Genomic DNA, 27,665 nt, shown 5'->3' with positions numbered 1-27,665 from the left:
ATTCTTTTTTTTAGAAATAAAAAAAAAATTCGAAACCTAATATTAAAAGAAAATTTATGTAAAATGATTTATTTCATTTTAAGAAAGTTATTTCAGAAAATTTTATTTGTGATTAATTCATTTGAATAACTACTGATTTTTCTAGAATTTCATTAGCATTTTTCCTTAATATTATTTCATAAACAATCTAATAATATTTTCGTACTTTTGTTAATAATTACACAGAAGAATCTGTTTCAAACAAAAATAATTTAAAAGAAAACAATTAATTGGATTAAAGAAACAACAAATTAATAATAGAATCAGAATGATTTAGGAAGTTTACTTATTTGTTTATAAACTCCATTGCAGTGATCAAATCTTTCATTTATTTAACGTCTCATTAACCCATAATTCAATGATTTGCTCTTTCATCATTTACTGAATAATACTTTGGTTTGCTGATTCTTCCATCAACTCATCAATTGATTCGTTGACCATTGATTTGACTTTTTCCAATTCACAGATTCGTCGATATAAATTCTTTGAAGTTCTTAACAATTTGCTCATTTAATGCTGTGGGGATTAATTGTTTTACTTCAAAAGGTTCACCGATTTTTAATTTTGTCTTACTCTCGTATAACTATTTGACATAGTTGTGCAGTTTCGCTACTAAAGCTACAAATTATGTATAGTCGTAAAAACTGGTTTTAGTTGAAAGTTGCAAAAAATAGCAGAAAGGACATTTTACCTAGGATCTTTAAATAGCACGAGGAATATAAAACACAGAAGGTCTTTGACATTTCATTTTTTCACTGGTAAGTACGCCATAAAACAGGTTTCAACTATTTATGAAGACACGTGTTCTCACTTTATTATGTATTGCATCTGTGAAAATAAGATAAAACTAGGACTTAGCTTAATGTAAATGGTGATTAACTGCATACATTATTTTTTTTTCAGTATATTTAGTAACAATTAAAGTTAACAAGTTATTTCAGATTCTTCTTCCATTAATTTTTCTTTCATGATTCGAATATTTTTTTGCCTAAATGATAAAAAGAAATGACATCATTTAAACTAGAATGCAAGTTAAGATCTTTTCCGAATTTTTTTTGTATTGATTATTTTAATTAAAGCTGTCACTTCAGAACAATTTTTTCCATGATTATATTTCCTTTCTTCCATGTCTTCTTTTTAATATGAAAACAGAGTTTTCGTATCACTATTAAAAATGACAAAGTGAGATTTTAACTGTATACAAATGAATCTTAGTTAGCAAATTTCATACGGCATTTTAGAATCCTTGTCGAAAGTAAAGTGAAAATGTGCGGAAAAAAAGCTAAATTGAAAAGAGTTAAAACTGAGGGAAAAACTGCAGCGCATGGAGACAAAAAATCTAGTTAAATTACCGTACTGCATGGAAATGATATATTTCTAGTTTAAACTAAAAGAAAAAAATTACATCATACTTGGTGACAATTATTTGTTTGGCAATCTTTCCATTCATTTGGTAACGGTATACAGGAAATTCTGGTTCGCAAAATTATTGTTGTTATTACCAGACATTTAGTAAAAGTTGCAAAACTTAAAATGAACTTTAACCGAGCAAATGATTCTTATATCATACTTTCTGGTTTCATGGTGAAATTACTAAATTTTATCGTATTTAGCTAATTTTATCCCATATTTTAACACCAAAGAACTTCTGTGAAAACTATAGAGGTTTTCGCTGTTCTCACAGAGCGAGAAACACTTTAACTTTTACCGTATTCTGGTAGTTTCAGAGGCCGTGGTAGTCTTGCGGTTAGAGAATCGAACTCCGAACCGGAGAGGCTGGTGCTCAATCCTCGACTCTACTAAGACCCATAGAGTAAATGCGATATACGTGCTCTTATAATCTAGGGAATCATAAGACCTTTGGTCTGTCACTGTGCAGTAGCATAGGTGCAGCGATAAGGTGAAAATTTCCATCCCCTTCAGATCTATGTCTAAATTCAGGAAATGGCTTCACAAAAACGTGATGGCATGTCTTTAGATCATCCTCAGGGTTGTTTAATAGACAGTCGATTACAGCCCATTTCACAGCTGTAATGTGACGTAAATAATGTACCTACCTATCTATCTAGTAGTTCTGATCATATCGTTCCTCAGTGTGCTATTAAAATTATTTTATATGGTACTAAAGGAAGACATCAAAATCTGTTTGGTTATCAAATGGTACAGAAAAAAGGTTAAAGGTGATTATCAGATATACATCCAAATTACATCTAACAGATTTTGATGCTGTTCCTGTCACCCTCGTTACGATTTATTCTTGTGATTTTTTTTAGAATCGTTCGTTCATTTCTTAAATATTGATGCTTTATTGCTGACAAATATTCTAAAAGTATACTTAAAATCTTTAAATATTTTCCTAACTGGGCAACCCTGTGTATTTCAGATTACTTTAACGCTGTTTCAGGATTGAGTATTCTATTTTATGCTTATAATGGAATTTTTTGTTAAAAATTAATCAAGAGATAAGAAAAAAAAGAACAATTTATTAAAAAATAGTTATAATATGATAGAAAATTTATTCCAAATGAATTAAAAACCCGTTAGTATTAAAGCACATAATATTTTCAGCAAATTCAAAATTAAAAACATTTCTTTTTTTTTTTATTTTTATGTTTCAAGTAATTTATTTGCCCCATCTATGTACTTATAAATGACACTTCAGTATACGATACAGCATATTGCAAACGCGACATTAAAATATAAAATCAATTACGTGCTCCTTACCACCCTCTCATTATCTAACAAAGACAATAGACAAGTTTTCGTAAAAAAACTTTATTTCTTAATATTGTAGATAAACAATGTTTTTGTTTCCAAATGGTTGTAATTATACATTTCAACGTTGAAGCCCGAATAGGTAGCACTAAAAAGTTCAAAACCGGTGATTTCCGATATAAATACCATCCTTAAACAAAAAAAAAATAGCACAAGTTTAATATAAACTAATCAACATAGTGTTTTGAAGGTATATTTACAGAAAATTAAAAAATTGAAAATTATATCATATAACAAAGTGGTGAAATAAATTTAAATACGAAATTAATTTCATATGTATTCACACTGTTCCACTACCAGTAGTTCTTGTACTTTATTCTATTTAATACGTGGGGGTCAAATCGTATGAAATAATATAAATTTTAAAGCACGTCGAATAAAGCAGCAATGAATTAGAACTATATTACAGTTTAATGTATCTGCAATGGACCATAATATGGCTCAATATAGACCTTTATTATGATTCAACGTTAAAGCTATTTTTCTTAGGATGTAGTATACTTAAATAAGCAAATTTGTATCGAAACGTTGTAAAACTTTTAATATTATTCTTTTTAGTTATTATTCAAATAAATAAGAAAATGATAAAAAATTTTTGAAAAATCATTGCTCATTTTTTTTAAGATAAGCATTTTGAACAATAACACACTGTTCTGGGAAGAGAAAAAACAACACTTTTGTGCCAGGTCTGAAAAAGGTGAAGATGCAACATTATTTTCAGCTTAGGAAAAGTTCGGAAAATCTTAGAACAGCACGTATTTTCTTTTTAAAAAGAGGCTTAAATCGCAAAGTTAAAAATTGGTTAGTTATTATTTTTTAGAGATACTATCGGCTGGTAATCTTAGCATTAAACTCATAGGTTAATAAGGTTGGTAATTTAAAATCTTATGTTAAATTAATTTTTATTTAAAAAAAACAAATTAAAATTGACCATTGAATCGCGCACAACTAAGAAAACATAAGTATTACTCGAATCAAAAGTGGACGCATGTCACGTCCTATATTGGTAGCCATAGCTGCAGCATCATTCATGGTTATAAAAGAAGATAGAAGTTACGATCTTCGAAATGCGTAAAATTGATTAGTCAGTCCCCATGAGAGCATTCAAAGTGAAAGTAAAGTCGTAGGACAGATGAATGTGTTCAGAAAAAAATAATGCATAGTAAGTTTTAGATGTTGAAGGAAATTTCACAGTTCCTTTCCTGAGGCGGAGTGCAGTATGGATGAAACGAGTCATAGCTTTTCTATTACACATAGCCATTTAATCAACAACAACAATGAATTCGCTGGTAATAGTGATAATTGCTAGTCCTGGACACGGAAATAAGTTTAAATTGACAAATGTCCTATGCGAAAACGTTTACATCATTTATGCACAGCCCATCTTAACAATGCCAGAAAAAGCCACTTTACAGCGATGACTGGTTGACTGTCTTTTGCCACTAAATATCGGACTACTACTCGTTGTTGAAGCGTGCTGATGCATCAGTAATACGTTTTTGGTTTACTCCTTATTAATAATTACTCCTTACACTTTTTTTTATAACTCTGATTCAGAGCTCAACTATACGTATTTTTTACGTACGCGTCCACATTTTATTAAGGGAAGCATTGCAAATAATTATGAAACTAAATTACATCCTAATGAATCTTCCTTCTTTTCCACAAAAAAAACCCTGAAATTAAAATGAAAATATAACCAGCAAATGTATGTTTAAGAGTTATGCTAAGACCAAAATATCTGATTCTTTGGAATATTTTTCTAACATTTTCCCTTTTGTGTTTTATTTAAAAAAAACATATAACCTTAGATGATATTTTCTGATTCTACATGAAAATAAAACTTTTTTACAGGTCTGATTTAGATTCTAAACTGAAAGATGTTCTGAAAACAGTATGATAATAACTCTCCATTCGTATGAACAAGAATTCACTTCTAACAATGGAGGAAAACAGTGTTAATTCTATGGAATATTTTCTCAACAAAACTAGTTAATAAGCATATCTTAAGGAAATGTTTGCATCACAAATATGCTAAAAATTAAAACATAATTGAATACATATATATATACCTTCAAAGTAACTAATTTTTAAAAAGAACTAAATTAAATAAAACATGGAAGTTAGAACATTAAACAATATTTTAAGAAAGCAGTGAGTCATTTTCTATGCAGATGGGAGATATAAAATGTCAATGCTTCTTAAACTCTGTATCACATCTCTCATTAACATCGCCCTTCAAGAAAGAAAGCTTAAAACATTTTTACACCTTTTATTGTCCAGAGCATGCAGAAAGAAATCATTTCCGGGCAGTGGCAAAACCTTTAAACACGTGCTTGAATCTAAAAGCAAAAATACAAATGTGTTTTAAAATTTTGATTTCTAATAATTATATTTTTTAATTTTTAATTGGAATAAAAAGAAATATTAAAATTAAATAAAACAAGGAGAAAACATTCTTGTGTCATTACCGTACTTGTATGGTAATGACATTCTAGTAAGAAAAATACCATAATTCTGGTAATAAAACCAAAATATGCGGTATTTCAATTATTCATTTGGCACTTTTTCCGTTCGTACGGTCGGAAAGGTTTGTAGAAAATTCTAGTTTTCAAAAGTACTACTCCTATAACCCAGAGTTTGGAAAAAATACAAAACTGAATAGTATGTTTAACCATATAATATGTCTTACCAATCTCTAATGTATCATGTAAAGGTTTACAAATTTTACAACATTTACTAGCAAACAATTCTGTAGTAACACCGTATTCTGCTAATTTTATCAAAACTTTCATTAAAAAAGAGCTTTGGCAAAAATTATCAAGCTTTTCGGCTTTTTATAGAGTCAAAAACATGGTAAATTTTACCACATTTCAGAAGTTTTGATCATACTTTTTTTTCTCAGTGTAGTAAAGAATTAAAAAAAATTATCATTTTCAATTATATCAATTATTACGTAAGTTTAATTAGAAAATCTACATTAGAGCACTTGTAAAAATAACAATTTAATAATTCAAGTGTTGAGTCTTTGGGTAGAATTCATTGCAATTCCCGATTATACACTACTTTCAAATTGAGTAATTTTGAAGAAAAATTTGAGAAGCAGGTCCGTCTACAGCCAAATGTTTGGAAAAAAGTAAGAACTTAGAATAAAATAATTCAATTACAAAATTTTAGCTCTACTCCTTCATTGCACTTGGAAATGCATCCCGTCCTATATTTTCTCTGGACGACAACGGCTTTTCTAAGCTAGTTTTTCACGTAATTTTATTTCCCTTGCTTTAGTCGGTAATTTTTCGGTTTCACTTTCACATATGTTTTGCTTATATCATTCATTTCCGACGAATCTTGAGAGTGAGCGCCTATTATCGAGCACTCCAAGGTTTTTTCTCTCGTTTCCCTGCAATACTACGTATTAAGTGTCTCTACAAACCATAAAGATTGGTACTTAGTAAATAAGAATCCAAATATTTGGTTTAAAGTTTCTTGGGGTACTGTGCATCTTTTTACGTTAACGCATATTTATATTCATTGAACGGAAGAAAAAAATGTTTAATGAAGAACCTAACTTTCTTGAATGGAAGTTTGTAAATATAATGATTAGCCATTATTTGTGTTTGTAAAATTAGTACTGTAAGGGTGAAATTAGTTATCATTGCTAAAAATAAAACTATAAGTAAAATTCCAATTTGAAAAAAAAAACGAACTTACTTAAACAGATGCAATTTAAACAACATTTTAACTTTCAATTTTTTCGATGGAAATCCATAAGCAGTTTATATTTCTAACACAAACATACAAAAATATTTAACAAGCATAAAATCATAAATAGTTTCCAGAACTGAAACATTACTGAAAATAATTTATATTTTTATTTAGTCATTTAATTTAGTTTTTATTTTCAATTTGTCTCACAGTTTCTTTTAAAAAAGTTTCGTTATATTCAATTTAACCAAGCTTTTTTTTCCGTCTGCATGCGTAACAGTCACGTGTCAGGGGAAAAATTCTCGCCAGACGATAATCATCCAAGCGAATTTTTTAAATAAATACCAATCTGTTTAAATGCATTAAAATTTCAACGCATTGTTAAGTGTTTTAAAAATTATAACTCCGCCCAACAAAAAAAAAGATTTTACATTTTTATAATTTATAATGCTATAATTGACTCATTGGGAATACGCATGAACTATTCGTATAAAAAAATTTTAAAATAAAATGTTATACTATTAATTTTTATGCTTGGAAGGAAATTGAAAATAGCTATTAGAATGAATTCTTTTTTCTTTCTTAAGAATTGTAATCAAATAAAAATTATTCATCCCCATTCGCACATTAATTCCTTTTTAAATTTATTTACATTTCACGCTACTTCTTTGGAATAACTAAATACCATTTTTTTAAAATGTGGTTTAATGAATTCATTTGCATTTTAAATTAAAAAGTGCTTTTATCGTATAGAGTTAATGTTTAATGATCATCACTATTAAAAAAAAACATTTTAATATTAATTATTCCGCCTTACAGTTTTCAAACACAAAAGTGGACACAGAAATTAAAATTTTAAAACATTTTTTTTAGCATAACTATTATGAAGCCTCCATATTAGATTAGTATTATAAGTAATGCTACAAACGATATTTTTTCTTAAAAAAATATTTTAATATACTTTGAGTATATTATTTTTTTCAGTTTTCATTAAAAGTATATTTCTAAATATGTGATGTGGTTAATAACTTTTCGTACTTTTTCAAATAATTTTACTTTTTGTCAAAGAAATAAATAAAAATAGTGATCTTTAAAACCATTTTGAGTGTCTTAAAATCTAAACGAATTTTTCATTTTAAACTATAAGCAGCATCTTGCCAAAACAAAATTGAGTGTTTTTTAGGGTAACTATTTGAACTATATAAGAAATTAAATGAAAAAATTGACACCACTTTGTCAAAATTTTTCTACCAATATTTAAACTTTCAACGAACGAAAAAATCAACAATTAATCTCAATTATAACGTATTTTAATAATCCATAATAATGAAATTTTAAAATTACTACTTAAACGCTATTACTTCTTAAACTATAAAATTATACTACAAAATTACTACTATAAAACTAAAATAAAATTACTACTTAAATTGTTATTATAAGCGCATTTAATTTTTACAAACAGTTGTTTCACAATTTATAAAAATAATTTAAGGTCACGATTATAATCATCATAAACTGTAAAGAATTCCGGATCAAAATACGGTATAAAGTACTGGCTCTTTGGGTGCATAATACCTAAAATCCGTTTTAAACATAAAATATTATACCGTAATTTTTCGTTCCATATCCATTCGTAATTTTTCGTTCCAAGCTACGTTAAAAAGTATCGGCAGCTTCAGTGCCGGTATTTTTGCGATGTAATTTGATCCAAAATATTTTACAGTATATTAGGCGCTAGTTAGAAAAGGTAAAATTAGCTTCACATTTATAAATAAAGATAGAGAACTCACAGCATTACTTTTCATTATTCACTATGTTTTTTTTTTTCAAATGACAAAAGAGCCCTAGAAAAACATCTTAATCAGGCTTAACTTTTAATGAAATTTTTAAAACAGCAATTGGATATGAAGAGTATGAAAAAACTAGTACTCAAAAAAAAATAGTACTCATTTTAGTAAAATAGTACTAATTTAATTTTACACTATAACATAAAGGGTAGCAGTTACTTCACGCCAAGGAGTATAGAATAACATTATTGGTAGTAAATAAATAGCCCCAAGAAACTGAAACGGAATTTTTTTACTTGATCAATAACTTCCTTCCCTTCAAAAATATACAAATGGAAATAACAATCAAAATGTTTCAAGCGCTTGAAAATAGGCTTCCATTTTCAAGACAATCCAGACGAGACTGAGAAGAAACAAAAGTGATTTCAATTAGAAACTGTATTTTTTCCAACGAAAAATGAAAAAAAAAAATAAAGGTGAGAAACAAAACTGTAAAAAAGTAGAGTAGCCTAAAGAGAAAAAAGATGAGAAAACAGATCAAGGATACCCACAAAGGACGATAGGAGGAAATCAGGGTAAAATTCCACGCGCTACGTAGAATTGGTGAGGAACTTTTTTGAAGGAAACGAAGTTTTTAATCAAGTAATAACGTTCATGGTGTTTCACTTTACCAGGAACTATCATTAGTTGTTGGTGAAGTATAACTCCAAGAACCAAGAATTATATGTGGTGTTGTACTACACAACTTTGGTGTAAAACTGTTGCTATCATTTTTGGTGTGAAGATACATGATCATATTTTTAACATAGAAAACTAAATAATTATGGTTTTGTTCAATACCTGTATATAGTACACCAAAGGTGATCAAATACTTGGATTTCTTCTTAGTTTCGAAAATATTTTCAACAAGCTTCAGGAAAGTGAAAAAATGTACAGATGATAAACTTGTGGTTTTTTTCGTTTCCAAACTTTATCAAACAAAGTTAGTCATCATTTCAGTTTCATTAGACTTGAGAAGAACAAAATAAGTATCTTGAACTATTTTCACTTGTGAATAATATAAAAAAGAGATTTTGTCTGTATCCATAAAAATTGAGCTTGAGTTCATTCTTTTTCGTATGAATATAATATATTACATTAATCTAATAACTTTGAATTTCCATAACATTTTTATATATAATCGTAATATAGATATATAGTTATTTTTTTCACTCAAATTGTAACAAATATATGCTTAGAATCACGAAAATTTGATATATTTGGCCAAAGCCATGAGAAATAACGATGCTGCTGGAATAACAAATTCTTGATTTTACGTTGGCTTTGTTTTGGTGACAAACGTAAAAGTTTTTGAGCATTTTAGCAAAGTTTTAAAATTTAAGTTTTTTTTCTTCATATTTTTTTGAACGTGGACCAGCTTTAGTAGACGCCATTAAAAAGTTCATAACGGAGTTGTGGCAACGATGCGGTCCCCTCGTATACATTCCTGAAATTAAGAAAAAAAATTAGATATTATATTGTAATATGAAAAGCCTCAATTACGCTTCAGACATGCATTTCATAATTTCAAGTACCTTTCTAAAATTTTCTTTTATTAGACTATTAAAATTACAAATCAGAAATATCTGAAAAACTTCTTTAATCCGAACTCTAAATATTTTACTTCGGCTGAGAATTAAGTTTCGTTAATAAATGACGCCAAAAAAATCTGAAAAATGTTAATATATATATTAAACTTTTTTGATGTGTCTTATGGTTCATGGAGATAGTAAGCCATTGCTGACGCTAAGCTAGAATTCACCACTTTATACACTGTTAGAAATATCTCGGAAAAATGGTTAAATGACAATTTATTTGTTATTTTAACATATTTAAACAAAATGGTAAAATAACCATAAAACAAGATGGCATATAAACTGTTTACTGTGAGAAAAACCTTTTACTAACTACTCTCACCTAATACGGTTAAAAAACTAAAATTTTATTGCACCAACTAGAACACCTGATGAAGCCACCTAGTTCCTTAACAGCTGAGGTATATAATACAGCTGAGAGGTCTAAACAGCAATCTCATGACCGAAGGAAAGTACCAACGTCGTCATAACAGTATTTCTACTATTCCCTTCAATATATGCAGAGTTGTCAGAGTGCTCTCAGAGCACTCCTGGACGGTTAGAATATGATACTCTCATTTACGCATAGATGGCAGCACCGTAAATCTACTTAACACAAAAAAGTCTAGTATTTCCAACCTCTTACTAAATGTGAAACAACTAGATAAATTAGTTAACACACTTTCTTACGGTTCATCTGATAAAACACAACTCAATCATAACCTATCTAACCCATTGTTTAACGAAAGGCCTAGCTCCTATATTCAATTAAATTTCTTTTTTTATGATTTTGAAACCATGGTAGCTGTAAGCGGTTAAAAATATATAGGTTTATAAATTTGTATTCATGGCTACAAATTTGTATAAAAAACGTTCTTCAACTTAACGTTTGCTGTTAGTTGGATTACTGACTGCCAATTGGATGTTCATTAGTTAAATATAATTCGATGTTAATTGGATAACTGTTGAATGGATGGACAAACTTTTGCCGGTTAATTTACCGTAATTTTAGAATGGAAGTTCTAACAGTGTAGGAAGGGCGCGTTCACGTCAATTAGGGGTATGGATATTCGTCCATTTTATAAAGTTTTTTTTAATTTTTTTTATTTTATTTCCAATGGCAAAAGAAAATGACAAACTCTTACAAAATCAGTGAACAAAAAGTTAATAGATGTCGGGCACTCCAGTAGCGCCTCAGCTCGGAGTCCCCACGCAGAGCCGAGCATCTCAATAGATGGTTCCTGTCTATAAGTTCATTATTCGAGCATAACAGGCAATTTCTTTCAGCGAGAATGCAAATGCGGCAGAGGTGGTTCGCCAGGCAATCATGGCCCACCGCAAGTCTGAATTCTGCAACAGCTTTATTTCGGGGCTTATCGGCAATACCCTGTTTTAAGCTGCTCCCCCAACTTCTTGAGGAAATACGAGAAATCTCATAAAATGTTTGATATAGAGTTTTGCCGAATGAAAGGATTTAAGAGTCCTTGGCTGTTGAATTATTTGAGTGCCTTGCCGTAGATATCGCAATGTCCTGGGATCCATTGAAGTGTTATTTCTCGCTCTTCTATCCTCAAACTCTCCAGGAGAACCCATTTTTTAAAGTAACTGTGTTGATATGGTGTTTTAATACAATCAAACGTAGCTGGATTGATAAGGTCTTTGCGTGGATAAAGGGAGAATAGAGAAAAATAATAGAGACTTGACGTGCCAATTCAACACAAAGAGGATAGTTCAGCTATTAAATTGTATGCTTGCTTTGTTTTTGATAAGTAGAAAGTAACTAAAAAATTTAATTTTAATTCCTTCTCTTAATATTTATATTCTTTGATTAGGCAAGATTTTCTTTCTATAAAAAGAGGAAGCCATAATACAGTTACATTTGAAAATATTTCGAAATACGAGTTCATTGTTTTAAATGCCTTTTCGTATTTACGGTAATTTATATGATGGTTTTTCGTAGATAATACCAAATAAAACACTAATTTATTTTATTAATCTATTTTTTTTTTACATTTATTTTTTGGTGTTTTGCTAAGATTTTGTTTCTAATATATTTTACTGCAAAGTTGTAAAATATAATTAAAGCTTAATCATTCGGAAATTTTCACATTTAGCATACTTTTGAGAGGACTATAATAATAATCTAAAAACATACATTTAAATATTAAAACTGTATTTTCAATGCTTAATTTTTTATATAAATTAAAACTAATTTGGATATTAATTTCAAAATAATAAAACATTCTTAAAAATTAAGAAACATCCGATCTGTATTAAGATTTGTATGCTCCCATATTTTCATATTAATTATAAATTTGTTAAAACAAAGGATTTAAAAAATGGATTTTTTGCTATTTAATTGAATGATTAATATATGGATCAGCCACAATCATCAATTATCCTTAAGAATTAATACTAAATTCAAAATGGATCTAAACATTATATATTTTTCTATTATATATATATATATTTATTTTTTTATCTATTATATATTTTTTCAACATTTATGTCCTTTTAGAGCTGTAAAATTACACCAAATTAAAAAAAAAAGGGATATTGATTTCTATGCTTATTTATGAAATTGAATGAAAATGCATTAAAAATAAATGGAATAGGCACTAAATTATATATTCAAATTTTAAAATTTATAGACGATAAATTATTTAAACTTTATCGACTTAATAAACAATAAAACTCACACCTTGAAATTTAAAGGTCACCATCCCGTTAGAAACTCTTAATTTTTTTATTTTTATTTTAACTCAGAATTTATTCGCTTTATCACCTTCTGTAGATAATTCAATTAATTTATTGAAAGTAATAAAACTTTTGTTTGCATTTCAATAATAAAACATTTCCTTTAATGATGATTTTCTTTTCAAACTCAGCCGATAATCTTATTGAAAAAGAATTTTTATATTTTTGCCCTGGGCACTTTTTATCTCTTCACAAACACGATAATTAATCGTAAAAATTTTTGCTCTTAAATCTCCGCAAGGAGCCTTAAATAGGTCACCTAGAGTTTTACGACCGTCTTTAGTAATAACTTTCTGTAAACTGTTTTGACAGGAAGTAATTATTATACAAAGAATTTAATTGCTTAATCGGCTTAAGCGGTGTCTCGAATAATTAGATTTTAAAAACAAGGATTTTTGATTTTTCTTACTCAAGTTTAACAAATTGCAGAACAGCAGGGGATTTAAAGAAGGCTTTTCTTAAAACTAAGCATTTTCCATACATTTATTTCATTGAACTCATTTAGCATAAATGCATGAATTAATTTATTCTCGAATGAAAACAAATTAAATGCTTTCTACGGTGCTCTAAGATATTTCTTAAAATAAAAATTAATTAGGCGTTCTTCAACTGGGGAGTTTTCCATTTGTCTTGCTGGAATAATTTCAGGAAAATTTTAATGGAATTTGATCAAGGTAAAATTGAAATTGAAATTAATTGGAATTGACAGCTTTGGGCGAAATACTACATTAATGACGTTTGTTACAAAACGAGTTGAATGGAGTATTTGTATTTTATCCTATATGGGAGAGTCGGGTAACCCCGATCACTTAAAGAGTATTGCTTATATTTCTGTATAATATTGAGTAATAATCAATATTTCTGTATGTTTCTATTGTTTTATCATATAATTAAATAATTCAAAAAGAATAAACCAAAAAAAGAATAGTTTAACTTAAAAAGAATAGAAATTTAATAAAATATGTTTTTCAGCTCTTTTCAAAATGTGTCGGGTAGCCCCGCCCAGTTACAAAAATTATGTTTTTTGACTGCTTTTTCAGGTGTAAATGAAAGTGACCAAGGTATTGACAATAGATAAATCTCATTTATCATTTTTATCACAAAATTATTTTATTTATTACATATTTATATACTTTTAGTGAATTCTATCATTTAATAACAATCATTTAATAACAACACTATTTGTTGTTAAAAATGCATATAACATTCAAATTTGAAGCAATAAAATAATAATCTTTGCAACCGTACATCTATCGACGAAATAAAATTGGGTGGTGATACCTGACATTCATGTGAGCGGGGCTACCCGAAATCCAATTTTTTTGTAAATTTGTAATTACTCGAGCAATTTTTCACATAAAAACTTCTTTCTTCGTGCAAATTAAACTTAAGGCTACGTACTTTAATGCTGCATGTATCGAAAAAATTATTTTTTTAGTATTAAAATAAAGTTTAATCGAAACATTCAACCAATTTTTCTTAATTTCATGACTACTGTATTCAACATATTTTCAAAACTATTGTTTACCATGTTAACAGCTGCATAAATATTTGAAACTTTGAAAATAATATTTTTTTAATACAACAATTAATGTCCGATGGCCAATTGACTTGAAAAAATATTCTATACATACGAAATTGACAGTGGGCGGGGCTACCCGACTCTCCCCTAAATGTTACTATTTGTTATTAATTGGAGATCATTCCCGTATGCTTGCTTAGAGATTTGTACTAGAGCACGTCTTTCTGTGTCTTTATCTGTGCATAAGGTTTGGATTTTTTACACCTACATTCATATTTTTACTAGGTTAATCATCTTTATGTTTACTTACAACATTGTACTATGGTAAAGTACCTGGTTCTCTATATATATGCTTGCATATTTACAATAAGTATAATCGATTATTTACATATATATGCAACAAGGATGATCCATATAATTGCGGAATAAATGTTTTAGTAAGCTGAAACATACAAGCAATGAAAAATTAATTTGTAATAAAATAACTCGCTAACGTAATTAAAGAACCAACATCTAAAAAGTCTTTACTTTATGTGATGAAGTTCTGTATCTTGTTTTAAAAATGCTACGCAAAGTAGAAATTTTCATCAAACCAAATTTATACGATTAGCTAGACAGTAAGAATTTATTGATATGTAAGAATTCACACCTACCATAAATAATTATATTATCCTATCACTGAGTTATAATTATATATATTATCCTATCACTAAGCAAAAAAATATCCATTTATCTTTGTCCCTTAGGGTGTAGAACATTATTTACTGTTTTGATAAAATCGTAACGATATGTAGGAAACTGTCTAGATATTCATTTTGTTCACATGACTAAAATCTCTGCCAACAATAAAAAATTGTACGTTTTTAACCAAAAGCATGCTTGTTAAAATTAAACATTACAAAATTAGTTGCAATCCTAAAAAGATATGTTTCTAAAATAAATATTTCATACAGAAGAACTAAATTCTTTCTGAAATTGAAATTAATTGCAATTTAGAGCATTGGGCGAAATAATACCTTAATGACCCTTGTTTCAAAACGAGTTGAACGAGTTGTATTTATAATTTATCCTATAAATGGTATTATTTGTTATTAATTGGTGATCAGTTTTGCATGCCTACTTACAGATTTGTACTAGAGCACGTCTTTCTATGTCTTTATCTGTGCATAAGGTTTGGATTTTTTTACACCTACATTCGTATTTTCACTAGTTTAATCATCTTTATGTTTACATACAGAAATGTTCAGACCTGCCAACTTTTAATCCCTTCCATTATCATTTTTCCCAGTGGTATTAAAATGGAATTAAAACTTCAATTTTAAGCAAGCAAATGTGCTGTATTTGAAAAAAATTAAGTTGACAACCATGATAGTAACGCATATTAATATATAAGCTTAATTTTTGTAAGAATAGTGGTGATCAAAATCATTTAAAAATTTAATTTATAAAAGAAAAAATGGTATATATTTACTACCACTTTAAATATGAAAATAAAATCTCCCGCAAAATGCGGAAGAGTTGGCAGGTATGAATGTTCTATGGTATAGTCCCAGGACAGAATTATTCCAGCAAGTTTATTAATTTCAATTGTTATTTTTGGATTGAGTTCGAAATAGGGGTCGTTCTGCTTCTGTCCATCAATTTAAAAATGTCCATCAATAGATAGAAAAAAACAATTGATAAAAAAAAGTTATCCTGCGAAGTATCCTATTATTTGAAAACAGTTTTCAATGGATTAATTGTATGCAGTCAAAGGTAAACAATATGTACCCACAAGTCAAAGGTAAACAATATGTACCCTTGTATTTTGCTGCATATTGTTTATCAAAGGCAACTCAGGGGCATGCTTATCGAGGGCATCGCTCACCGGCAAGGGAAGCACTTGCGTCCTCACCCCGTGTCGGTATACGTCTGCATACTCCGTTGGGGGCTCCATATGTAATGGCACGGACCTTTTATGGTAGGCCCTTACACCTATATCTGTGTATGATATATCTTCAACAACCTGAAATAAAATAAAATATGCATCCAATACATACACTTTATTAAAAGACACAGCCATATACAAATAAGTTAAGTAAATAAAATAATATGTAAATTAAAGTCCAAACGTATTTATATTGTGCACTATTTGTAATATAGTATTATATAGTATTAAAGATCAAAATGCTTAACGCTATTAGAATTTACAAACTAAGTTGATCAGTTGAACTCCTAGTGGTCCATTAACTAATGGGTTTAGGATAAAAATAGTAGGGATAAAACAATAGTTTAGGATAAAAACACTATGTCTTTAATATCAATTTGATATTTGCTAAACTGGGTGCGAGTCATAAATTTAAAACAGTGTTAATGCTAGTTTAAAAGGGTAGGATCAACTAACGATTTTAAGAAATTTTATGGTTTTTATATTTTCAAAATATATTTAAATACTGGAAGAAATATTTGTTTTGCTTTTTTGTCCTCAGACCAGGTCTAGGTAATAAAAACTTTGTGCAACATTTCTTAAGACTTTATTTGCAAATTAAAAGAGTTGTTCGAAATACAAATTTATTTTTATGGTGAAAAAATGGATGAAAAGAGTAATATTTTTGCAATTTTCATTCCGGAAAGTCATTATTTTTTTCCAATGTAGACCTTGAGTAAATTGAAACAGTTCAATTTGTGTAAGAACATTATCTAAATTTATTCAACGCAATCCTTTTTCGATCTGAAATATCTGAGTAAATTGCTTACCACGTTCTTAAAATTGACATGCAATTATTTTTTTAGCATCCCAGAACGTGTTTACATTATTTGGGAAGCGTGATTAAACTTCATAAACTATGAACTTTAGAAACTATAGTTTGTCTGCGGTAAGAACTCCCCTCACCACAAAGTCAGAGCCCGTCCGCTGCTGTGGAAAAAAGAATAGCGCATTTTAGGGAGCACAATGGACCTAGGGCAAACACAATGGACCTCAGAATGCCGACAAGAGTCAAAACCTGTCTTAAACAGTGACCCCATACCCCTACTTGAAATACAATAGTTTTACCTCGCTACCATAGTTACCGCCATGGATCCAGACGAACGGCTAGGGGAGTTCTTACTTTAGTCAAATTATAAGAAGTTTATGATCAGTGTATTATGATGAACTGATGAAAATGCATTAACCCTCCGGGTACGGCACCCGTGATTTGAGCGGGGTATCTGTTTCGTCCCCCACTACGGGTCACGTGAAAGTCACGGGCGAGGAAATTTTCCCCCTGATTTCAATACGGAACCCGCCATTTCCCCGTGTACGACCATCATCCAAAACCATCATCTGATGCTTATTTTCGCTACTAGGTGGCACTAGAGGGTTCGGGAATTTCGCAAATTAGATAGAAAAATTCGTTGAAGGAAGATAGTAACGCCTACTTTTTAATTAACGTTGCATTTCATATCATACTTATAATTTTTGATATTTAGTGGTGAAAAAATTACTTAAAATGAAAAATACTAAACTAAAAGTAACTTAAAAATCAGGACCGGAAAATATAAAAACTGAGCCGAACGCGGAGGGTTAAATAGGTGAAACGAAGCCTGAAGCAATTAAGCTATTCTCAATAAATTGTGTAAAAACAAAAACATAACAAATGAAGCAAAAAATAGAATTTTCATTACTATTGTTAAATCTGACCTACTCTATGGATCTGAGACATAGCACTGCAATACAAAAATAGCATGAAAGTATTTATTGAGAAATATTTAGGAAGAATCTTGCGTATTAAGTGATTCTATAAAATTTGTAATGCAGAAGTCTTTAGAAAAGCAAAACAGAAATCGAATCGAAACAGAAATCGATTGATCTTGAAAATAAAAAACGTAAATTGAAATGGATTGGTCACGTTCCACGTGAACCTGAAAAATATAAAGTAAAATAAGTTTTTGATTGGAACCCTCAGGGCATTAGAAAAAGGGGAAGACCCTAAAAATACCTGGCACTGATGATTGTAAACGAATTGAAAAAATATCTAACCACAAATATAGCGAGATAGAAAACTATGATAGAATCCCTATGCTCCAATTCGAAGTGAAGAAGGATACGTATGTATATATGTGTTATAAGGCAAACTAGTTGAGTTCATCGAAGATAGCAAGTAAGGAGTATTTTAAAGAAAAAAAATTGCAAGTGTTGTTGTAGCTTTTTCAAAACATAAATAAAACTGTATGCGTTTATGTGGGTGCCTTTTAACAAAGTAAAATGTCATGTTTTGCTACAGCTTTCTGAGAAAAAATATTGAAATATTTCATTTTGAGGTTTTCTTTTAACCCTTTCGCGCCGACTGTCACAAATACGTGACAGCATGAAACCGTATCAATCAGGGTAAAAAGATAAAACTGGTAATCAAAGTATTTCTTTAGCAGTTTATTTGTGGGCGGAGTTATAATTGTTTGATTTATTTAATTCACCATTACTTTGTTCAAAATAAAACTATTTAGTTATACTTTGAACTATCCTTGATTATATATATGATTAAACTAACAATAATTAAAGTAAAAGCAAAGTAAGTCTGTCAAATTAGCAACGACTACATTTAAGTTACCGTTTATTTATTTAATTACAACTTGATTCTGATTTTGTACGAATGCTTTTCTGAATCACCCGTCCCCAAGGGTTTAATAGGAATAAAACTTCATATGCTGTTGTGGCTTTCTTCCAAAAAGAGTGAAACTCAGTGTGCTTTCTTTTTTAAGTTGAAAAACAAAAACTTTACGTTTCGCGATAGCTTTTTTTTCAACAGAAATAAAATTTCATGCATTGTTGTGGAATTTTCCCTACAAAGCTTCAAGTTCATGCGTTTTTTGCCATTTTCTTTCAACAGAAACAGAGCATCACGTGTTTCAGCATTTTTTTTTCCAACAGCGGAATGTAAAACTGACCCAACGCAGTGATACGTTAAAGCTCTATGTAGTCAGGTAGCATAGCTGTATAAAAAAAATTAATAGAATATTTTATTTTTAAGAGATATCAGTTATCATAATAGTAGGCATTTTAAAATAATTCAAAACTTTGAGCAATAAGCTATTCACAACTTTGTTGTCAAGTACTTTTATAAATAAATAATAAATTTAAAAGGTATATTAAAAAAGAGCTTTATTTTTTTTTATATAATACACTTATGTCTTCAAATATAAAAAAAAATGCTCTATTTTTTTTCCATTTCAAGTAACTTCAAAACTCCTCTAAGCGAAATTGTTTTTACAACCATAAAACTACCCCTATATCGAAATAAATATTTAATGCCACAGCCATTCAAAGAACGCATATATTCTGTCAGAAAACAAATTCTAGCCAATAAGGATGCGTCAATTTGCTTGGAATATTACAATACTTTACGGAACAGTAAATCCATGACAAAATATATATCGATACAACAGTCTTTGAGACCGCTATTACTATCATCGGTTTTGAATTTTATGTCGTTTGCATACCCTGTTTATTGATTTGTTCAAAATCACAATTGTGTGCAAATGATTGCTATAAAACCGGTGAAAGTAAATCTCTTTATATTAAATTTGTGGAATTCTAGATTCCCCATTTGTTACGTTATTTCTTTTGTATTTTTTTTTGTTCCAAGAAGAAATAAAATTATTAGGCGAGGTACACTGAGAGAAAATGTACTGCCAAAACTATCAGAATATGGTATTTCTGCCCCTTTTAGAATATAAAAAAATTCGGAAATTTTAACTGATGCATATTGGTCAATAAAATATGGTGTTAAATAAAATTCGGTGTTTTATTACTTGTGATAAAATTTTATAAATATGAAAAATTTTGGTAAATTTTTTATGATTCCCAAGAGCATGACATAGAAACCATTCACTTGGAAATGCGTGCAGATAAGAGCTATATTTTTTAATACTAGAATTTCCGACAAACCGTTATTACTTGAATGGAGATATTACCAAATGAATGGTTGGAATGTAGTATATTTTACTTTTCCTATTACAAGAAATATGGCTTTTTTTTAGCAAGAAGTTTCATACTATTCTGTACTGTAATTTTATCATAATTATTTTCTCCGTGTACTTTAAAATATCGAAACGCAACGTTTATGACTACTGATGCCTCTGAACAATAGTCAGTGCGACTTCTTGAGCATAATTAATGATAAAAAGACTGAAAACTGCAGTAAATCTAAACCCTCCTGCATTTTTAGATACACAGCAATTTTTGTATGTAGATCAATTAGAATAAAACTTAAACCTTAATCAACTTAGTAAATATGCCTATTATAGGCTTAATCATCGAAACTGCCTATAGTAGTTTATTCATTTTTATAAACGAAAATATTTGATTAAAAGGAACACTGGCTTTCCAGTTATACATGTACATTAATTTCTTAGATAATTGGATTTCCTTTGCCCTAAAAATAATAATCTTAAATATGCTGAAATGGTCTTGTTGTTTTAAGAAAACTAGGGCACCATATATATACTAAAGTGAGCCTTATACCTAAAACTTCCTGGGGTGTGGGGTGCATACCAAAATACGAAAGGGGCTATCTCCGATCCTTCCTGTCATTTTCAGTATAAGATTAAGTATATACGTTCCTATAAGCACTTAAACCTATAAGCACAAGTTCCTATAAGCACAAGTCATTTTTCAATTCAAGTCATTTTTCGACCAAAAATACTAAATTTTTCGACAAGAGCAACAAAAAAAAACGAAGGGGGCCAAATAGGCTTTGTCCGACATTCTACTGTTAAATGCCTTAAATAACCCAAGCTCATATACAAGGTCAATACCCCAAGATAATTAATATTTACTCTAAACAAAAAAAAACCCTGCTACATTTCTTTTATTGTACAATGATTTTCCGACTCAAACTTATATATATAGATTATGTGGTTCAATGTAAAATTTTTCAAGAGATCGAATTAACATTATAATTTTAAATTTTTTTATCACGGTCTTAATATGGATTACAGCCCTTAACACTTTCACGTATACCTCTATAATTTTTCTTCAAAAAAAAAATATTCAAAAACACAGATAATGGAAATTTGTATCTTAAAATGAATGCAACAACACATAAATATTAGTTATTGAGATAGAAAAACCATCAGTGATAGTTGAAGAGCAAATTTCTCAAAATGTATTGTTTATGTATGTTAAAGCTGTTTTTCGATGCGCCTGCTTTCACGTGAAATTACGCTTTTCCGATCATAATTAGATTTTGATAATGATTGAACTGTTCTGAAAACTGCTGTGAAGTTAAATCCTCATTAACAAATGGAAATTAAAAAATTTTATAATATAATAATTATAGCTGATTACTTTGAAAATGTTTTATGTCAAGAATGAAATGCTTGACATTATGAAATTGTTGACATTATGTTATGTGTATATTGATATTATGTGTTCGTATACGCTGAAAATGAGTAAAAATCAGCTAAATTTAGTTTTTTTTTTTTTTTAAAAAAAAAGAACTGTAATAAACGTTAAAAATGCTTTTTAGAGAAATGCAATTCTTTATTCCTCAATTTGGTAATTTTATTTTGAAATGAAAACTTTGATGAGAAATTATCATTTTTTTACATATAAACGCATATACATTTAATAATTATTATCTAATTATTCTCATGGAAAAATATTTTATTAAATTATAAGTCTTTTCTTAATTGTTTCTTCATGTACATTTACAATAAAATGCCAAAATAATAACCATATTGCAGTTTTTTATAGAATATAAATATAATAAGTGCTGCACAGAGAAAAAATGTCTGGTTAATTTACGGTACTGTATTTTAAAGATATTTTTAAAATAATCGTATTCCTTGTTGATAAAACCAAAATATACGGTATTTAAACTATTTATTTGGTAATTTTTCCGTTCGTATGATAACAGTTTGCCAGAAATTCAAATTTTCAAAGTAATAACGCTTATTATCACACATTCAGTAAAAAATGGAAGACTTTGAAGTTGAAAAAGTGAGTTAAAAGTGACTTATGAAACCATATTTTATTGTAATTTTTATCACAATTTTTGCAAAAGAATTCAGGTAAAAAATAATGACCTCTTTTTGATGCTCCCATAGAGCCAAAAACATGGTGAATTTTACCATATTCTAGTAGTTTTGACCGTACTTTTTTTCTCCATGTGGTTGGCAAATACTAACTGCTGGGGCTCACGTAATCTTTCAACGGAACCCTAGTGTTCCTAGGAACACCTTATGGGAACTGCTGATATAGACTATAGTATTGGGTTTGTTATCTATATACAATCCAAAGTTAAGCAGTATATACAACTTTCGTACAGCAAAATAACCTTACATGCGAAGTTTTCTCTTAAATTATAGATATAGTATTTTTCATGTAAACAAAAAAAAATATTATAACTTACCTCTGAACGACTTTGATCGTTCATTGGTATTAAAGAATCATAGTTATCTTGTTTTTGTTTCAGAAGCTTATACATCTCTTCGTTCATTCTCCTGGTACATTCCAAGTGAATACTTTTAGCATCAGGAGTGTAAACTATAAATAAAAAAAACATATATATTTATAAAATCCATAGTGTTCCGTAATAATCCCCCTTAATATATATTTTTGAATTTTCCGTTAATAAAGCGGATAATTTTTCGTCAATAACATTAACATAGGAAAACCACGAAAACCATCCATGGTCAGTTTGATGGAAAGGGAACTCTAACCCATAATCAATCTACCACCGATGATATTTTATGATGCGTCAGCACTGTAGTCGGTGCGAGTTGGGTTCGGAATTCATATCGACCAGCCACCGATGGGATTCGAACCAGATTCACCTCATTGGATGGTGAGTGCTTCCTAAATGTGGTATTACGCAAAAACTGTTGTTGTAAGCTTTAAAAATCTCTGTCCATCATATTTGACAAGATTTGCTATATTTTTATTACTGGAAAATAATAATTCAGCTTTTGTTCTTGTTTGTAAACATTTACAAAATCATAATCAATTTCGGTTTTATCGGTTTGAATTTTAAATAAATTAGATAACTGTAAGATACATGAAATGGGACTGGGGTCACTTTTAAGGAAAAGCATCTAATCATTAAATATTTAATTACTCGAATTTTCAACCCTTTTTTTAAATGATTAAAATATTAAAATAAAAAAAATATATTGTAAAAATATTAAATGAGTTAAATTTGCTAATTATTTAAATTTATTAATTTTAGAATATATTTACACCATTTCAATGGAATTTATTCAAACGACTTATTTTTATTTTGATGTGTTTTATTTATTTAATGCATACATTTTAAAGAAAAAATACACTTCTTCATCTTCAGTGGTTCGTCATTCTTGAGTTAGCCTGGCATACACTTCCATCCATTATATTAATTCTATATCTCATGCACAAGTAAAATATATTTTAACCTAAAACTGGCGTGTTGAGACATTAATAGCCACCACACTGAAGGTCAGAAGATTTGCATAATTTTTAACTGTAATCGTAACTGAATCTGCCTTTTTACCAACACCAAATATATCGATTATTAAGTAAAAATATTATTGCATGTTTATTTAAGTTGTATCAAACTTTTAGACCAACAAAAGAAAAATCATTGGGCAAAAACCCAATAGACGAATAAAGAATAAAGCAGGTCCACAAAAGCGTAATTTTCGTCGTAATGACTCTAAATTATGAGTCCATTATATTTTCTTAAGAAGAACGTCAACAATAGAAAAGCATTAAGTTCAAAATAAAGCTCAAACAACAACTGACGGAGAAATGTTTTGCATATAACGGTATGGAACTAAATAATAGTTAATGACCAAAATATTTATTTACTGAATAGTCTTGTTTAACGTTTTCTAAAGGTTTTACAAAAGTATTTAAAGAATTTTTTTTCCTCATATTTTGCCATAATATCCTACATTTAGTAGCTTCAAAAAGAAGTTAAAAGCAGTCAATTTACATCACAATACAAACTATTTCTTTTTTTACAAAAAGTTACTGGGAATTTATAAAACATAAAATAGTTCAAAACTTGTTCTAGTCTATTTTCAGCTCAGTTTAACTATCAAAAGTAGATGTTTTATTACTTGTACAACTTTGTAAAAACAATTTTTTTAACTACACTTTATTTAAGTTCCATGTCTAAACCATAATTTATTCTTTTGAGAATATAACAATATTATATGTTTACATTGGGTTTGCAGCAGTTTTTACTTTAAATGTACTTTAAAGCTATGAAATTAGAGGTAAAAAAAAATCTGTTTCCTTATGCAACAAACTGAGTTTCATGATGTTGCTGGTAAGGCAAGTTATAAAATTTTGAATGACACATATTATGTAAAATTTTACGTCTTTACAAAAATATTTGTTGCCCAAAGTAATGAATTTCAGATTTGGCTATGTATACAACTTATTGAATTGGAATTTTTTATCGTAAAAAATTTATTATAATAAAAATAAAAGACGATTTAACATAAAAATATCTAATATTAGAATTAAATAGCTTTATCTTAATTTTTTCTTAAAAAATATGTTTAATAAAGAAATATCTAAAGATTTTTTAAATTAAGATTATGTTTGTAAAATCTAAAAACCTCTAAAAATTTAAATGTTTTAACGATTTTTTTCTTTCGTATTTTTAACGATTGAATCCAGCAATCAAGTAATAGGGTTTTCCTTTATAACCTTCTACCCAATGACTACGACGATAAACATTTTCCGATCGATATTACCAGAATTTATCGGTGTATTATTTACAATTTGAAATTATCCTCAATCAGAATTTTTACTTCATTAGAGGATTAACAGTTAATCTCTGTGCCAGATATCATAACAATATTCAATTATTCTTAGAATTATGAAATTAGTCTTCTAAAAAAGGAACTTACATTGTAATTATCACTCCATGCTTAACTACAATAAAAGTTTTAATCGTCTTATGACCAACCACTGTAAGCAGAGTTTAAGATCATAATTAAGATCATAATTAAGATCATATTGGAAATTATTGTCAATTGGGTACTTGCAACTCGAGAAGAAGTGAAATGATTATGCCTAGCCATGTGATTTAAACCAGAATAAATTGGATACCTGTAAATGATGTCATGCTTGTGTGGTCGAATTTGATTAGCTTCTTAATCAACAAATGTCTCGTTCTACTTGCTTTACTTATGATAACGTCACTTTCGAGAATACAATTGAAATTTTGATCAGAAATAATCAAATTTTTACTGAAATTCTGCTTCTGCTAAAAACTTAAGTTTCAGTTTTTCTTCTGATTTCTAGAGTCAGATTGTACAGCAGTATTGCTGCCAAATATATTTAATTAATTACCAATTAAGATACAATTCACTAAATCAAAATAATAATGAAATTTTTGCTGAAATTCTGTTTCTGCTAAAAACTTAAGTTTCAGTTTTTTTTTGATTTCTAGAGTCAGATTGTACAGCAGTATTACTGCCAAATATATTTAATAAATAGCCAATTAAAATACCATTCACTTTACGACCAGCTACTGTATCCAATTTCTAATTAGAGATTTGCTCCTATCAACAGTACGAGTTATAATTGTTTCTTGAACGGAAAATGCAAGAAAATGCATCACCAGAACGTTAACATCCAAAACGTTTCGTTCACTTCTTGACTAGCTTGAAATTTTAACTATGGTTCTATGTATGATGCCTTGACAAGCTACTTACAGTGCTTTAACTAAAACAAGCAAAGTCATTTGCCGTTTAAAATTTTGAGAACTTCCCATAAACAAACTATCATACCTACAACTAGAAGGAAGAAAAACAAAGAGAAAATTTAATGAGAATAAATTTGAATAATTTTAAGAAGAAATATTTTTGCTTTTAAGAGACCATTAGAAACTAAAAATACTGGGCACTTTTAAAAATTGAGCACTTTTTATAAATAAATTCACGTTTATAAGTAACTTCTCTGACCATCGAAAACATCACCGTTTCCTGTCTCTTGAAACTTCTATGACCACCTCTTGAAGTTATACACTGAACGCTTTTTTTATTTCATTTATTTATTTATTTATTTTGGACTTAGGAAATAAAAAAAATGTTGGTAACCAAAGAAAAGAAACTAAAGGAAACTCAGAGAAAAGTGCGGTCCCTTTACAATAAGATGACCCAGGTTCGATTCCAACGGTGATTGGTTGATATAAATTCTGCTCTCGGCTCATATTGACCACAGCGCTAACGCGAAATATTATTAGTAGTAGACGGATCAGGGGTTAGAATCCCTTTGCCGCAGAGCTAACCGTGAGAGGTTTTTCTTCTACGCGTAACTCAAATGCAGGTTCCATCAAAAGTCCTCCACCAAGGCTAGATTGACTCAATTTAGATCCAACTTTGTAGTCGTAAACTCTGAATTGGGTCGGCTGAACAACGCTGGTTATTAATTAAAATATTATTATAATAATATTTTAATATATAAATTACAGATATAAATTTTAAATTATAGATATAAATTATAAATTAAAATTTCCCCTTTTTCTTTCTCTAGCTATATTCTTCAGAAGCATGCTTATTTTTTCCAAGAATATTAAAGATAGATAATAGCAATCTATGGCTTGTAAAAGCTTGAATAAAATTATTTTACCATAGTAACATTGAAATAAATTATGCCACTGGTCCTTAACTTTCAATAATCAGACTTCACAAAATACCAATTTATGGATTGCGGGTTTTAAAAATTGTAATTGTTAAGAAAAAAAAATCAGGTTGGAAGAAGTAGCAATTCAAGCAGCGCATCCTTCTTTTCTAATGAAGTTGAGTTTAACTTAATATATTATTTTATCTAAGTTATGGAAGAAGCCTAAAAAATATTTCCTTTCAAGCGGTCAAGTTCTTCAAATTACAAGAGCTTAATTAATTTAAAAATCTGCTCATTAAATAAATAAGTAAAATTGATTTTAAAAATTTTTTAGTTGATTTGCGCTTTTTATTTTAATACGCAAGAGGAGAATTCGGAATTATGATCTGTGAACTGATCACCAGGAAGTGACTTTCATAAAAATTATTCTAGTACATTCAAACTCACATAAAGCGTTTCACTTTTTGAAATAAAAATTATTGGTAGCTTAAGAGCATCGCTCTTTAATTCAAAAATGTAAAGTGGTTTTAGAACTTATGAGCAGTTAATAAGCGAACCTACAAATTTGGGATCTAAATTATTATCCACTTATGCATATTGGCCTCATATGAGGACATACGTATTTTTGCTTCTTTATGTTATTCAGATTCGCATTTGTGCTATAATTCGTATGCAGTCCTTATTTGGAAACTCCAAACACATATTGAAAACCACTCTAGGATTGTTGGACTGTTCAGGATTGTTAAAAGAATATGATCTCCTTGGAAGTAGATGGAAGATTCAAGTAGGAGGTGAAAATATGATATCTTGTCTATTTATTTTAGAGGTTATATTGCATCACTGGAAAGATTGGTCTTACTATATACCTTCTTATTCAATGCCCGCTA

General features: G+C 28.9%; 1 protein-coding gene across 7 annotated transcripts in view; it reads right to left on the bottom strand.

The window, feature by feature from the left end:
- Positions 1–2,798: 2,798 nt before the first annotated feature.
- The window catches only part of LOC107446399 (cell surface glycoprotein MUC18), a 328,310-nt gene continuing 303,443 nt past the window's right edge, over positions 2,799–27,665 (bottom strand). For 2 of the 7 annotated variants that reach the window (XM_043041640.2, XM_043041644.2), the window contains 4 exons: positions 22,571–22,704; positions 15,997–16,203; positions 9,147–9,792; positions 2,799–5,156 (listed from right to left, as the gene is read on the bottom strand). In XM_043041640.2, coding sequence (XP_042897574.1) covers positions 9,748–9,792; positions 15,997–16,203; positions 22,571–22,704 — 386 coding nt within the window. In that variant the 3' untranslated portion in view covers positions 2,799–5,156; positions 9,147–9,747. Of the gene's footprint in view, positions 5,157–9,146; positions 9,793–15,968; positions 16,204–22,570; positions 22,705–27,665 lie in introns of those variants that run through there. The other 5 variants (XM_043041641.2, XM_071184931.1, XM_043041643.2 and 2 more) reach the window with 4 other exon arrangements.

The sequence above is a fragment of the Parasteatoda tepidariorum genome, chromosome 9 (assembly GCF_043381705.1).
Source record: "Parasteatoda tepidariorum isolate YZ-2023 chromosome 9, CAS_Ptep_4.0, whole genome shotgun sequence".
NCBI classification, from domain to species: Eukaryota; Metazoa; Arthropoda; class Arachnida; order Araneae; family Theridiidae; genus Parasteatoda; species Parasteatoda tepidariorum.
This window is presented reverse-complemented; position numbering and strand designations above follow the sequence as displayed.